The 13,040-nt window shown below is 45.7% G+C and overlaps 1 protein-coding gene across 1 annotated transcript; it reads left to right on the top strand.

The window, feature by feature from the left end:
- Window positions 1-342: 342 nt before the first annotated feature.
- On the top strand, window positions 343-5,714 carry LOC121726158. Its single transcript, XM_042113389.1, has 2 exons — window positions 343-2,416; window positions 2,527-5,714. The coding sequence occupies exons 1-2, from the start codon at window positions 343-345 to the stop codon at window positions 5,712-5,714; spliced, it is 5,262 nt and encodes a 1,753-aa protein (XP_041969323.1).
- Window positions 5,715-13,040: the final 7,326 nt, after the last annotated feature.

The following is a 13,040-nucleotide window of genomic DNA, read 5'->3' as shown; positions in this document are numbered from 1 at the left end:
TGGGTGCGCCGCCCCGCCCTTTACACGGGGTGAGGCACCCAGGATGGCTGAACGCCGGTCTTTGCTATTTTTCTTCTCTTTTTGTAGTATACCCTTCTTTTGTATTATTTTATTTTTGTTTCGCTATCGTTCACCACCTTTTCTTCACTATCTTTCAATTTTTGTTACACTCTTCTTTACACTATTGCTTGTTTGCGTGTGTATTTCTGTGAGTGTTTGTGCGATGGATGGGCCCGTGGGCCCCTAATCCAGGGTTTTTGGCGCCCGGCCGTGGGATGCGTTACGAGCAGGTGGCTACGTACCAAGGGCGCTGGGGCAGAATCACCCCTAACTGACACCAATATGGAAAACAAGCATGCGGATAATTCTCCCAGGGTGGGTACCGGCAATGCCGGAGAATCCCACACTCCCGCTTCGGCGGGGGATCGGGCCATGTATACTGGGGGCCCCAAACATGCTTTGAAGGAGAGGGGGAGGAATAACGACTTTGGCAACGATTTAATGGACGATGAAAGGCAATGCGATTTGGTAATGACGACGGCGAGCGAGGGTGGATCACGGGCGGCAACGCCCGCATCCATAGGCACGGGCTCTGGGTTCTTTCGAAGACCCGGAGGTGATAGCGGCGAGAGCGGTGATGAGTCCGCCGCCTCTCATAACCCGGGCGTAGACAGTGAGAGGGGAAGGACCCGGGCCACTTTCCGGCGCAAGAGGCGCGGTAGTGAGCTCGAAAATAGCCCGGAAAAAGACAGGGGAGCGGCCGCAAAGCCCTCCTCCAAACGCGGAAGAGGAAGACCGCCCATCACAGGGAAATATGTTGGCTTGTACAAGACCAAGAAGGATCTCCTCGACATCAAGCAGAGGGAACTTGACGTCGAGGTAGAGAAGGAACTACTGGACGTGACAAAGGGACTCCCGAACCTACGGTCCAACCGGCTGTCGGAGTCCTCACTCTCGGATCGCATAATGGCGGAAGACGAGGTCACAACGGCGAAACTTGGCGAGGCAATAACGCAGAGCCTTGCCGCCATCTCCGCTGTGACTCAGAAGTCGAAGAATCTTAAGGGAACCTCCATCGCGGCCCTTAAGAAAGCGTCCTGCACCATAAAGGAGGCGTGCGTTTGCCTTCTTAGCAGGACAGTATCGGAAGAGACGAGATCCCTGGCGGCGGAAAACACACGCCTCTCCAGAGAGCTTGAGGTTATGAAGAAGGAGCTAGAGGCCGTCAAGCGTAAGCTCGCTGACGCCCAACCACAGTCTGCTCCCACCATCAAAGAGCCGAATGTGGAAGAGCTATTGCAGCGAGCGCTGCGTGAGGCGGTCTCCGTGATGAACGCCCGCATGGACGCGCGCCTGGAGGGGCTGGAGGCCCGACTTTTACCGGAGCCTCGCCTGCGCCCTCCACTCGCCGCGGACAAAAAGAAGGAAAGCGCTGCCTCCACATCAGTCGCAAGGCCGCAGCTACCTGAAATGGAAAAAGAGATTCCGCCTACGCCGGGGCCATCAGTCTCTACATTGATGCCTCCGACGAATCCGGGTCCCAAACCAAAAAGGACAAAGAAGAGGCGAAAGTCTGCCGCCGCCGTCGAGGCTCCAACCGCGAGAAGCGATGCAACGACTGCGGCAGTTGCGACACAGCCAACAGCCTCTCCTTCATGGACAGAGGTAGTAAAGAGAGGGAAGACACCGATGAAGGCGGGAGACAGGAAAAAGACGCTGAAGAAGAAGGAGAAAAAGAAGAAGGAAAGACAGCTCCGCGCTCCGAAGACAGCAGCCGTAGTACTTACGCTGCTTCCGGATGCGGAGAAAAATGGCGTCACTTACCAGGACGTCATTGATAAGGCCAAGTTGCATCTGGACTTGACTGCACTCGACATCCCGGCGGTCAAATTTAAGCGGGCTATAACCGGTGCTCGTATGTACGAAGTCTCGGGGGCGGAATGTAAGGAGAGGGCCGACGCTCTGGCGAGCAAATTAAGAGAGATTGTCGGAGAGGACATGGTGCGCGTGTCCCGACCGCAAAAATGCGCCGAGCTCCGAATCACGGGTCTCGACGACTCTGCAACAGCGACAGAAATCACGGCTGCTGTCGCAAGGAAGGGTGGTTGTCGACCGGAAGATATCAGAGTCGGCGAGATCCGTGTAGACAGAAGAGGACGCGGTATGGCCTGGGTCAGGTGCCCGGTTGAGGCCGCCAAATTGGTGATGGCACCTCCTACCAGGGTGTGCGTCGGCTGGACGGTAGCGCAAGTGACCCTCCTGTCCCAGCGCACCATGAGATGCTTCCGGTGCCACGAAGAGGGACATACCCGAGCAACCTGCTCCTCAGAAACTGACCGCAGTGAACTCTGTTTCCGCTGCGGTCAGCCCGGGCACTCGACCAAACAGTGCGGAAACCCTCCGCACTGCGCGTTATGTGAGTCGAGAGGGAAGGCGGCAGACCACATAGTAGGCAGCGCACGCTGCAATAAATCTGCCTCCAAAACAAAACGGAAAGGCCCTAAAAAGAGCCAATCGCCTCGAGAGGCTGCTACAACATCTACGGCGGCCCCCAGTGCCAGAGCGGACCCCATGGAGGCCCAATAACGGCCACCTTACGGTTTCTTCAGGGCAACCTGAATCACTGCGCTGCGGCGCAGGATCTTTGGGTTCAGGTTCTTTTGCAGTGGGAGATCGACGTGGGCATTATTGCAGAGCCGTACCGCGTCCTGGATAGAAGCGACTGGGTGGGAGACGTCGACTCGTTGGTCGCCATAGTCTTTGGTCCCAAAATCGTGCCTCCTTCGTCGAGGAACGCGATAAGGGGCCGTGGATTTGTTGTCGCCATCTTGGGGACCCTCACCGTGGTGGGGGTTTACTTTTCCCCCAACAAGCCGATCGTCGAGTTTGAGGCGCTCTTGCTTCAACTGACCGCCGTCGTAGAGGGGTCGAGTCGCCCCGTAGTTGTTGCCGGAGACTTCAACGCGAAGTCTCCGCTGTGGGGCTCCCCGGCGGCAAATGCGAGAGGTCGACTCTTGGAGGATTGGTTGGTCACTACCGGCCTGGTCCTGGCAAACCGCGGTGCGTCCAGTACATGCGTCCGGCCACAGGGAGAGTCCATAGTGGACCTCACCCTGGTCAGCCCAGCCATCGCCCCGCGTATCACCGAGTGGAAGGTCTTGAGTCGCATTGAGACTCTCTCGGACCACCTCTACATACGCTTCGTCGTCTCGGCTCACTTGACGGAGCCAGGCCGCTCATTCACACCTGGTACAGGCCTGAGGTGGTCTTTGAAGAAGTTGGACCGCGACCTCCTCAAAGAGGCAGCAGCCGTCGCATCGTGGGCGCCTCTACCATCAGAGGACGTAGAAGAGTGCGCGGAGTGGCTGATTGAGGCGGCACACAACATATGTGACGCCTCAATGCCCCGCGCCGGACCAGCCGTGCCAAGACGCCAGACGTACTGGTGGAGTCCGGATTTGAAGCGTCTCCGTGATGAGTGTGTGGCAGCTCGCCGCCGCTATTTGCGGTATCGAAGACGACGGATCCGAAGCGAGGCAGAGGAGGAGTCCATATACGATGGATACCGCACTGCGCGCCATAACCTTCGCGATGCCATCAGACTGGCCAAGAAGACGGCATGGGAGGAATTCCTGGGTACTCTGGAGCAGGACCCGTGGGGCAGACCTTACAAGTGGGTGAGGCAAAAGCTTCGCCCTGCTGCCCCACCTCTCACCCAGTCCTTGCCACCGGAATTCTGTAGAACTATTGTGTCGGCCCTATTTCCACCCAGGGCCGAGTGGTCCCCACCAACTATGGCACTACCAACTGCAGAGACCGAGGAGGAGGAAATTCCCCCAGTGACAGCCGGAGAACTGGCAGCGGCGGTCCATAAAATGGCCCTCCAGAACAAAGCCCCTGGATTAGACGGGGTCCCCGGTCGTGTCTGGGTGCTAGCGATGGAGCAGATGGAAGAGCGTGTTCTCGCCCTACTGAACATGTGCTTCGTGCAAGGGCGAATACCACGTCGCTGGAAGACTGGCAAACTCGTGCTACTCAGGAAGGTCGGGCGACCCGAAGACCAGCCGTCAGCCTACCGCCCTATCGTCTTGATCGACGAGATTTGTAAGACGATGGAGAGGATCGTAGTGGCGCGTCTCGACCGCCATCTAGAGAGCGTCGGCCCGAACTTGAGCGATGCTCAGTTCGGGTTCCGGTCTCGTCGATCGACGATGGATGCGGTGGCACGGCTCCGGTCTATTACGAGGGAGGAGATCTCTCGGGGCGGGGTGGTGTTGGTTGTCTCGTTAGACATCTCCAACGCATTCAACACCCTGCCCTGGGAAACCATAAAAGAGGCCCTTCGATACCACCGAGTGCCGGGATACCTTTGCAGACTCGTGGGCGACTATCTGTCGGAGCGCTCGGTGCAGTACCCTACTGAAGAGGGATGGGAAGAGCAGGAGGTGGACTGCGGCGTCCCGCAGGGTTCGGCTCTCGGCCCGAAACTGTGGGACATGGGTTATGACCACGTGCTTCGCGGTGCCAACTTACCCGGCGTGGAGTTGATCGCGTACGCGGACGACACCGCGGCGGTCTGCCGCGCCAAAACACACCGCGAAGCCGTAATACTTGCGACGGCAGCTGTTGCACAAGTTGTGCGCAGAATACAGGCGCTAGGCTTGACGGTGGCGCTTAACAAATCTGAGGCCATCATCTTTCATGGGCCCAGAAACGCGCCGCCGCCCGGTTTGGCGGTGATAGTCGGTGGAACATCCATCCCAGTATCGTCAACTCTGACATACTTAGGACTAGTACTCGATAGTCGGTGGTCCTTTAAGGAGCACTTCCGCCGGCTATCCGAGAAGGTAGCGAAGGCAGCAGGAGCTCTAGCATCGCTGCTCCCCAACCTAGGGGGCCCGAGCCTGAGCTGTCGGCGCCTGTACATGGGCGTTGTACGTTCCATGGCCATGTACGGTGCGCCGATCTGGGCCGAAAATTTGTCAGCCAAAAACAGGCTCATCCTTGGTCGGCTACAAAGAACGATGGCAACGCGAGCAGTGCGCGGGTATCGCACCATCTCCCGGGATGCTGCGTGCCTGCTCGCCGGAAGCGTCCCATGGGACCTGGACGCAAGAGCCCTCGCCGATGTGTACTGGCGTAGCGCAGAAGTCCGCGCGGGGGGCAGCAATCCCCTTCCGGACGCCGTACGTCGGTGGAGGGACGAAGCCAGAGACAGGGCCCTGGAGTTGTGGGAGGAGCGTCTCTTGGAGCCGCGTGTAAGCGTAGACCTCATAGGGGCTATTCGCCCAGTATTCAGAGAGTGGGTGGACCGAAAGAAAGGCGCCCTCTCGTTCCGCCTCACACAGGTGCTGACCGGGCACGGCTGCTTCGGTCGGTACCTGTGCGAGATCGTCGGAAGGGAGGAGACGACGCGGTGCCACCACTGTGACGACGAAAGGGACACGGCCGCGCACACCTTAACGGCTTGTCCCTCTTGGACACGACAACGTGCGGCATTAACGGCCGCCATCGGACCGGACTTATCACTGCCAGCGTTGGTAAGTGCCATGCTGGGCAGTGAGCAAAACTGGAGGGACGTGGAGAAGTTCGCCGAAGAGGTGATCTCCAACAAAGAAGAGGCAGAGCGCGATAGAGAAAGGCGGGCGCTGGACCCTCTTCGACGAAGACGACCAAGGCGACGTGTCATCCGGAATGATAACTTGCCGCCGTAAATGGGGAGCTCAGGGTGGCGGTATGGGGATGCCGTCACTCATTGCACCGAGTCCCCGAGAGGGTCGCGATGCGCAGTGTACTCTTCGCGCATCGCGACGACAGAGAGAGTCGCCAAGCCCCGAAAGGGCTCTGTTTGGTGACAGAAGCATAGCGACAGTGCTTCAAAGAGGACGGGCCCGCCATTGATACGCGGGCGGTCGATTGTCGAGCCACGGAGTAGAGCTCACGCGTTCTCGCGACTCGGCAACGGGAAGACGAAGAGTACCGACGGGTTTTAGTGGGTAGGGCTGCGGTCACTTACCATCCTTACGGCCGCAGCGAGCCCCACATACTCGTGGGGGAGTCCCCAATTCCCCCGGGATGCGTCAATGCATTTCCCGTCGAAAAAAAAAAAAAAAAAAAAAAGGGGAATTGTTATAGATGACGTACTTTTTGTTTGAAGGAAATATTTGAAATAAAATAAGTCACATCAGATCAGTTACTCACTATTATAAATAAATGATTCATAAACAACAAAATTAAACAGTATTAGAAAAATCAACTTATATTAATAAAACATGAATTGCACTTCAGGCCAGTGTAAGATGACAATAAATTATATCTATTAGGTAAGACGACATGGGTAATATGATTCTGACTTTGATGGTATGTCGTCTTATACAATACGTAAATGCAAGCTGCATCATCATCCCCGCCAGTTGTCAGTGGTGTTTCTTAAGTTCTTCATCATCGTCAAAAATATACGCTGCTTCTGTTACTGTGTTCTGTTGTATATATAAAGGGAACATTAGTAATTACTAATTAATAATTATAGTATGTCATCAGCCGACGTCTAGTATGTCATCTTACGGCCATTCCCAATATTTAATCTATCTCTGGTTTTGCCCTACTAGAGATAGGAATAGCTCAAATTAGACATTAGAGATAATATATATTTTATGTCAATTCAATGTTAGCTGCGATCGGTTGTATGTCAAACCAGAGAGAGATTGAATATTGGGAACGGCCGTTAAGGCGAGGATAAACCCCAATTTGTTATTGCGTGACTCCCGGTTTACCTAGTTCCAATATAATAACGAAGTGTTAAAAAATATGAGATATAAAGCACAATATTCAAAATACCTTAAACCATAAACATTTTAATAAAACGTAATACTTTGGCTGTAACTAATTTACAAACTCACCTCCGAAAAAAATCTATTTCATCGAAATATAAGTATTAACTAGGATAATTATACATTTTATTTGAATAAATTGTTAGTAAATCTATATTAAAATCTCTTTAACCGAACAATTTTGTTTCTTAATATTTATTTCCAAAGATATATAAAAAAAAACATGAAAAATAGAGGAGATCCGCCCGAGCAGTTACAGTTTTATGCTAAGCTAAAATGAATCTTATTGCGATGCGTATACGCTTGGTCTTTGGTTGTGTGCAAGGTTATCGTTTTTGATTGAGATTAATCCCCGCCTTAATGAGTTATTACTCTAGCTATGTCCACACTATGCGCTTTCGTCTTCAATTTATTTTCTTTCATTCAACATTCAATTGAATGCGTCAACGAACGCAACGACAACATTGTCAATTTTGTTTTTTGGATACGGTCAGAGGGCATGCGTCGCGACTCGCGGGCATGCATCACGTTCGCTGTTGACTGCGCTGTAACGCATGCCCTTGACGAACAAAAAAGGACAAAGCTATTTGGTAAGATGATATACTAGACGTTCTACTATGTAGGTTTATTTAAATTTTGTACAATATTTCTTAACTTTAGAGCACGCTTTTCTTAATATTATTTGTGCCATATAAGAGTCCCTGTTCATGATAACAATTTGTAAAAAAGAAATACCTACCTTATACGTTTTTTCACCACAAAACAAAAGCATTAGCAATTTTTTTCTCATAAAAATAAAGGAAAAGCTTTATTACTTTGTATAGTAGCGGTCTATCTCCGGCATACTGAATTGGGCTACTAGCGACACCCTCAGGAGTCATGCGCTTCATAAAACGTCACAGGTTCACAGACAGAACAATAATTTATTTAGACGAATATTGCTGGTGCGTCATCTTATCTGACTATGTCACACAATTCCCCTATGTCTTTTCCCGGGACTCAAAGTATCTCCAAACCGAATGTCATCAAGATCGGCTTAGTGATTTGGGCCTGAAGAGGTAACAGACAAACAGACAGAAACATTTAGCATTGATAATATTAGCATTGATAATATTAGCACCTTAAGGAACGTTCATAAGTTACGCGAGATATTTAGGGGACGGTCCAGCCAAATCTCATCAGGGGGAGTGGATCTCAGAATAACTTACGGGGCATTTCGAGCTTAATTAACGTAGCTTTTGGTTAATCTTATATATAAAATTCCCGTGTCACAATGTTAGCCGCGTACTCCTCCGAAACGGCTTTACTGATTTTAACCAAATTTTATATGCATATTCAGTGGGTATGAGAATCGGCTACTGGGTACTTATTATATTGATAAGTGCATTTGTTGAATAAATAATAATAGTAAATTATTACAACTCAAGACTGACGTCGACCATTGTTTGTGCGACGGGATAGCGATGGACGTTGCCATGGGGACATACTTATTTAGTCATTTCAATAAAATAATATAAATCAATGATGTTTTTTATAATAAAATATCACTGGGCGAAACACTTTAGATGGCAAAACAACCTTTGCCGGGACAGCTAGTTTTTATACATAATTATGGCAAGTCTAGCTCAAAATTAAAAGATTATTAAAAAAATCTCGTGTAATTTATGAAAGCTTTCCTACTAGCCAGGATCCCTAGGATATATTTTTTTTACTACTATCAAGCTAATTTTTGTGAGTGACTTCATTTTGATAAGGCTAAAAACAATTTTATTTAAGAAAAATCTCGAAATTGGTAGCTAACAGAGATAGAAAGGATTTCATATTTTAATTTGATAGTCCTAACTCCTAACATAATATTACGGATTGTTGAAAACGGAACCCGAACCATCTGATTTTTTGTATGTTGATAGGTTAAAAGTTATATATTTATATAATTTAAGAGGAACATTGTCCTACAATGAAGCCTACAATAGAACAATCCATATTTTGGGACCATCAAATCAAAGTATGAAATCCTTAGTATCTCTGTTTGCTACCACTTTCGAAATTTTTCGCAGATAAAATTTTTGTTCGTCTAAGTAAGTACGTGAAGCTACTCTCAAAAAAATAACTTGATAGTAGGTAATAAAAAAATATTCAAGGGATCCCTATTTCACCAAGTGAAAGCTTTTAAAATAATTATGTTTCGTGCAAAAGTCTTGTGTCTCTAATAGCACTTAAAAGCTCCTCAAAAATCAGACAAATTATCTTCATCTCTCACTTTACACTTTATTAAAAATAATAAACGACCGTCATGCGTCAAAGCTTCTGAGAAACACTGGATTTAAAATGTGTTACAGAGTAGTGTGTTTACACTTTTTATCCACTCACAAATTTAAATATTTAAAAAATAAAAGTGGAATTTCTCTGTCTTAGCAAAAAACACAGACGATCTTAGATCTTCTATATCTGTGGCAAAAAGTGTCGTTACAACTTTTCGTATGAAATTTTCCGCCTAGCCCCCTTTCGCAACGCGCTATAAGGAACTTCGTCCCAAAAACTGGATTGAATATGGAACATTTTTTTTTATTAAAACTTGCAATCAAGGGAGGATACTTCTAAAACTTTACAAATACGTTATATTATGGTCACCTAAATTACATGAATTTCAGATTACCACCGCGCCTGGTGCCTAATCCTATTAATATGTACCTATATAGCCATGTCTACAGTCACAGACATCGCAATCTATACATACATATAAATAAAATTGGAGTGTCTGTTTGTAATATTGAAAGAACGGTTTTTAACTAGATGCATATGAATGTATATAGGGCACATACACCAAAACAACATTTTTTACGATTTTTGTCTGTATGTCTGTCTGTCTGTTTGTTCCGGCTAATCTTTTAAATGGCTGGAGCGATTTTGACGGGACTTTTTTTGGCACATAGCTGATGTAGTAAGGCATAACTTAGGCTACTTTTTAACCGACTTCCGAAAAGGAGGAGGATATATTTAACTTTTTTTATATTGGTTCGCGGACAATTCCGTCGTTTGTAGACCGATTTCCAAAATTCTTTTGTTGTTGTATGAGATGTAGCCTGAATTTGGTAACATGATCACAAAAGTGGTGATCTGATGATGCAATCCATGAGAAATCGACAGGACTCCTTAAAATTTATATCGAAACATAGTGATTTTACGTTTTTCTGAAGGATTTTAAGCTTAAATTACCAAAAAATAAGAATTTGCGCCGAAGTACACCCTGGTTCCGAAGATGCTGTAGAGAACTCTTGAATCCTTATAGATAAATGTTCGGCAATTTTGGCGTTGTTTCAACAACTAAAAGCATATTATTATGTCAATGTGTCAATAATACTGATCATCATCATCACTATCATTATGCCATGAATCATCACATTATTATCAAAAATCTTCCCTTTGATTATATTATTGTTCCACCGTTTATTGACTGATTTTCAAAACTCTTTTGTTGCTATTTAGTGTTTACTGTTTATAGAGGTACAATAACCCGAATTTGGTACAATGATTACGAAAGTGGTGATCTGATACTGAAATTCGTGAGATATAGAGGGAACTCCTGGATATTTTTGGGACACACATAGGCGCGTCAATTATTTCTGTATTCAATCTTCATAATTTTTTACTCCGTAGCAGCTAACTTTAGCGCAATTTCTATGTGCAATTTACCGCTTTTTTTGTAGATCTAGATTAAATGAACTAAAAAGTATTAAATAATTAATATTCGGTACTCAGTATTTCTGTTCTCAGTCTTCATTATTTTAAAGTCGGTACCAACTACCGGCTAACCTAATCACCAGTTCCATGACAAAATATAACTGCAACTTATATGACTGGTACCGACTTCAAATTATGAAGATTGAGAACAGAAATACTGAGTACCGAATATTAATTATTTAATACTTTTTAGTTCATTTAATCTAGATCTACAAAAAAAGCGGTAAATTGCACATAGAAATTGCGCTAAAGTTAGCTGCTACCTACAGAATATGAATTATTAATTAATACTTTTTAGTTCATTTAAGAAAATTATTATTGTCTTTACCTTGGAAGTCGGTTTCAATTTTTGTTTAAAAATAATAATTTTACTCTTATTCGTTATCCTTAAGATTTTCTATACAGTATTGGCGTGTAAGTGAAGAATGTGAGAAAGTGATCAGATCAACTAAGTACTTAACAAGATCCCATTTTTAGGGTTCCGTAGCCAAATGGCAATAAACGGAACCCTTATAGATTCGTCATGTCTGTCTGCCTGTCTGTCTGCCTGTCTGTCTACCTGTCTGTCTACCTGTCTGTCTGTCTGTCTGTCCGTATGTCACAGCCACTTTTCTCCGAAACTATAAGAGCTATACTATTTAAACTTGGTAAGTAGATGTAGTCTGTGAACCGCATTAAGAATTTGATACAAAAATGGAAAAATTATCATAAATTTTAGGGGTCCCCATTAGGTATTTTTTCCGTCTAACCTATGTGTGTGTGTTGTGGGATAGGTCTTCAAAAATCATATTGAGGTTTCTAATATCTTTTTTTTCTAACTTGAATAGTTTGCGAGATAGATTTTTTCAAAGTGGTAAAATGTGTGTCCCCCCCCCCCTCTAACTTCTAAAGTAGGGGCATGATAAGTCTACAAAATATATATGATGTGCATTACTATAAAAACTACCAACGAAAATTGGTTTGAACGAATTCTAACAAGTAGTTGTTTTTATACGTCATAAATGGTAAACCTTAATTTAACTTTCATTCAATCAACTGAAATATAAAAATAAATCAAAAACCTTTTAATTTAATAAAAATAAACCTTATTGCTGCTGCAGAACCCTTCATGGGCGAGTCCAACTCGCATTTGGCCGGTTTTTACTATTAGGGTAAGGAAGGGGAAAATTTCTCTCTTTTCATTTTCTTTTTTTATCACATTTTGCTGACGCGGACGAAGTCGCGGGCAACAGCTAGTTCCGAACTAAACGCCAACTACTGTAGACAGATTAAGTCTGTAGACACTGAACTCTGTCGACAGCTTGACGGATGACCGGTCTTATCGCGGAATGGCATCGGGATAAAGTCGTCCCTGGGACAGTCCCCAGTCAGGACTGGTCGAAAAGGTCGTTCGTCACCGCCATTCAAACGAAACTTTCGTGCAGAAATTCAAATTATTTCTTGACCTTCAAGAGTGTGTAGGTATCTATAATAAATAAGGGTCAATTTACAAAATTGCTAAGTGCCGCGGTGGTTTTTGCATTTCTAAAGGAGCTACATAAGGCCTGATTACACCTACCGAGTAAAGTAACGAGTCAGTGCCCTCGGCTGAGCGTTCGGTATGTATATTATAATATTATGTGAGTGCTCCAGCCGAGTGCACTGTCTCACCATTCTACTCGGTAGGTGTAATCAGGCATAATAATATCAGAGTAGACAGAATGATAGAGTATGTCGACTTAGAACTGATGTTGAAATTTTTAAATTTGAAATTTTGAAATTTTTAAATTATGACGAAAATCGTCGTAACAAGTTAACAGCCCTAGGGCTGTTAACTTGTTACCTACGAATTTAAAACTATGACATATTCGCTGGACGTGTTCCTCTTAGGTCGTATTTTTGTTTGTGTTTCCAATTTTGAAATCTTTATTTTAAAGCAGCAGCAGCCCCATCAGTGCCCGAAACCCATTATTATATTGGACCCGCAGGGCACTATAAGCCGTTAGCGTATGTTTGACCCATAGGCTGCACGTATAGAATGCCTGACAGTAGGCACGAAACAAAGTAACCTTCGCCTCTGCCGTGCATTTAGCAAACCTACGAGGAGCTAAGGCTCTACAAAGAAACATTATTCGAAACAACAGCTTCTTTCTAAAATTCTAAATATGCCAAAATTGAATGAATCTCTCATTATTAGATTGAGCAACAAATTGTCTTCATTCCCATACAAATTAAAATAAAAAAGCAATGGCGTTTGTTGATTAAAAATTTGCGAGCAAGGAAAATAGGAGGAAATGTTTAAATTAAGAATTCATTGCCTCAAATTGGACTAAGACTTCCAAGAATTTGTTTATCAAATGTTCCGAAATCAGTCTTAACCCTTAGCTGGTTTCGCTAAAAAAGGCAACATATCCTGTATCGGGGGGAAAAGTGACCCCACTCCATATATCAAAACATTTTTTTTTTCAAATTAATTAGTTTTATTTACTG

Source organism: Aricia agestis, chromosome 4, assembly GCF_905147365.1.
Source record: "Aricia agestis chromosome 4, ilAriAges1.1, whole genome shotgun sequence".
Taxonomy (NCBI): Eukaryota; Metazoa; Arthropoda; class Insecta; order Lepidoptera; family Lycaenidae; genus Aricia; species Aricia agestis.
The sequence above is the reverse complement of the archived record's forward strand: the minus strand, read 5'-3'. Positions and strand labels throughout refer to the sequence as shown.

What these genes read in the sequence shown, in the direction of transcription:
- LOC121726158 (XM_042113389.1), top strand. Translation starts at nt 343, where the DNA reads ATGGAAAACAAGCATGCGGATAATTCTCCCAGGGTGGGTACCGGCAAT. An exon ending in CCCTCCGCACTGCGCGTTAT is followed by an intron (nt 2,417 to 2,526) that starts GTGAGTCGAGAG and finishes TCGCCTCGAGAG; the next exon opens with GCTGCTACAACATCTACGGC.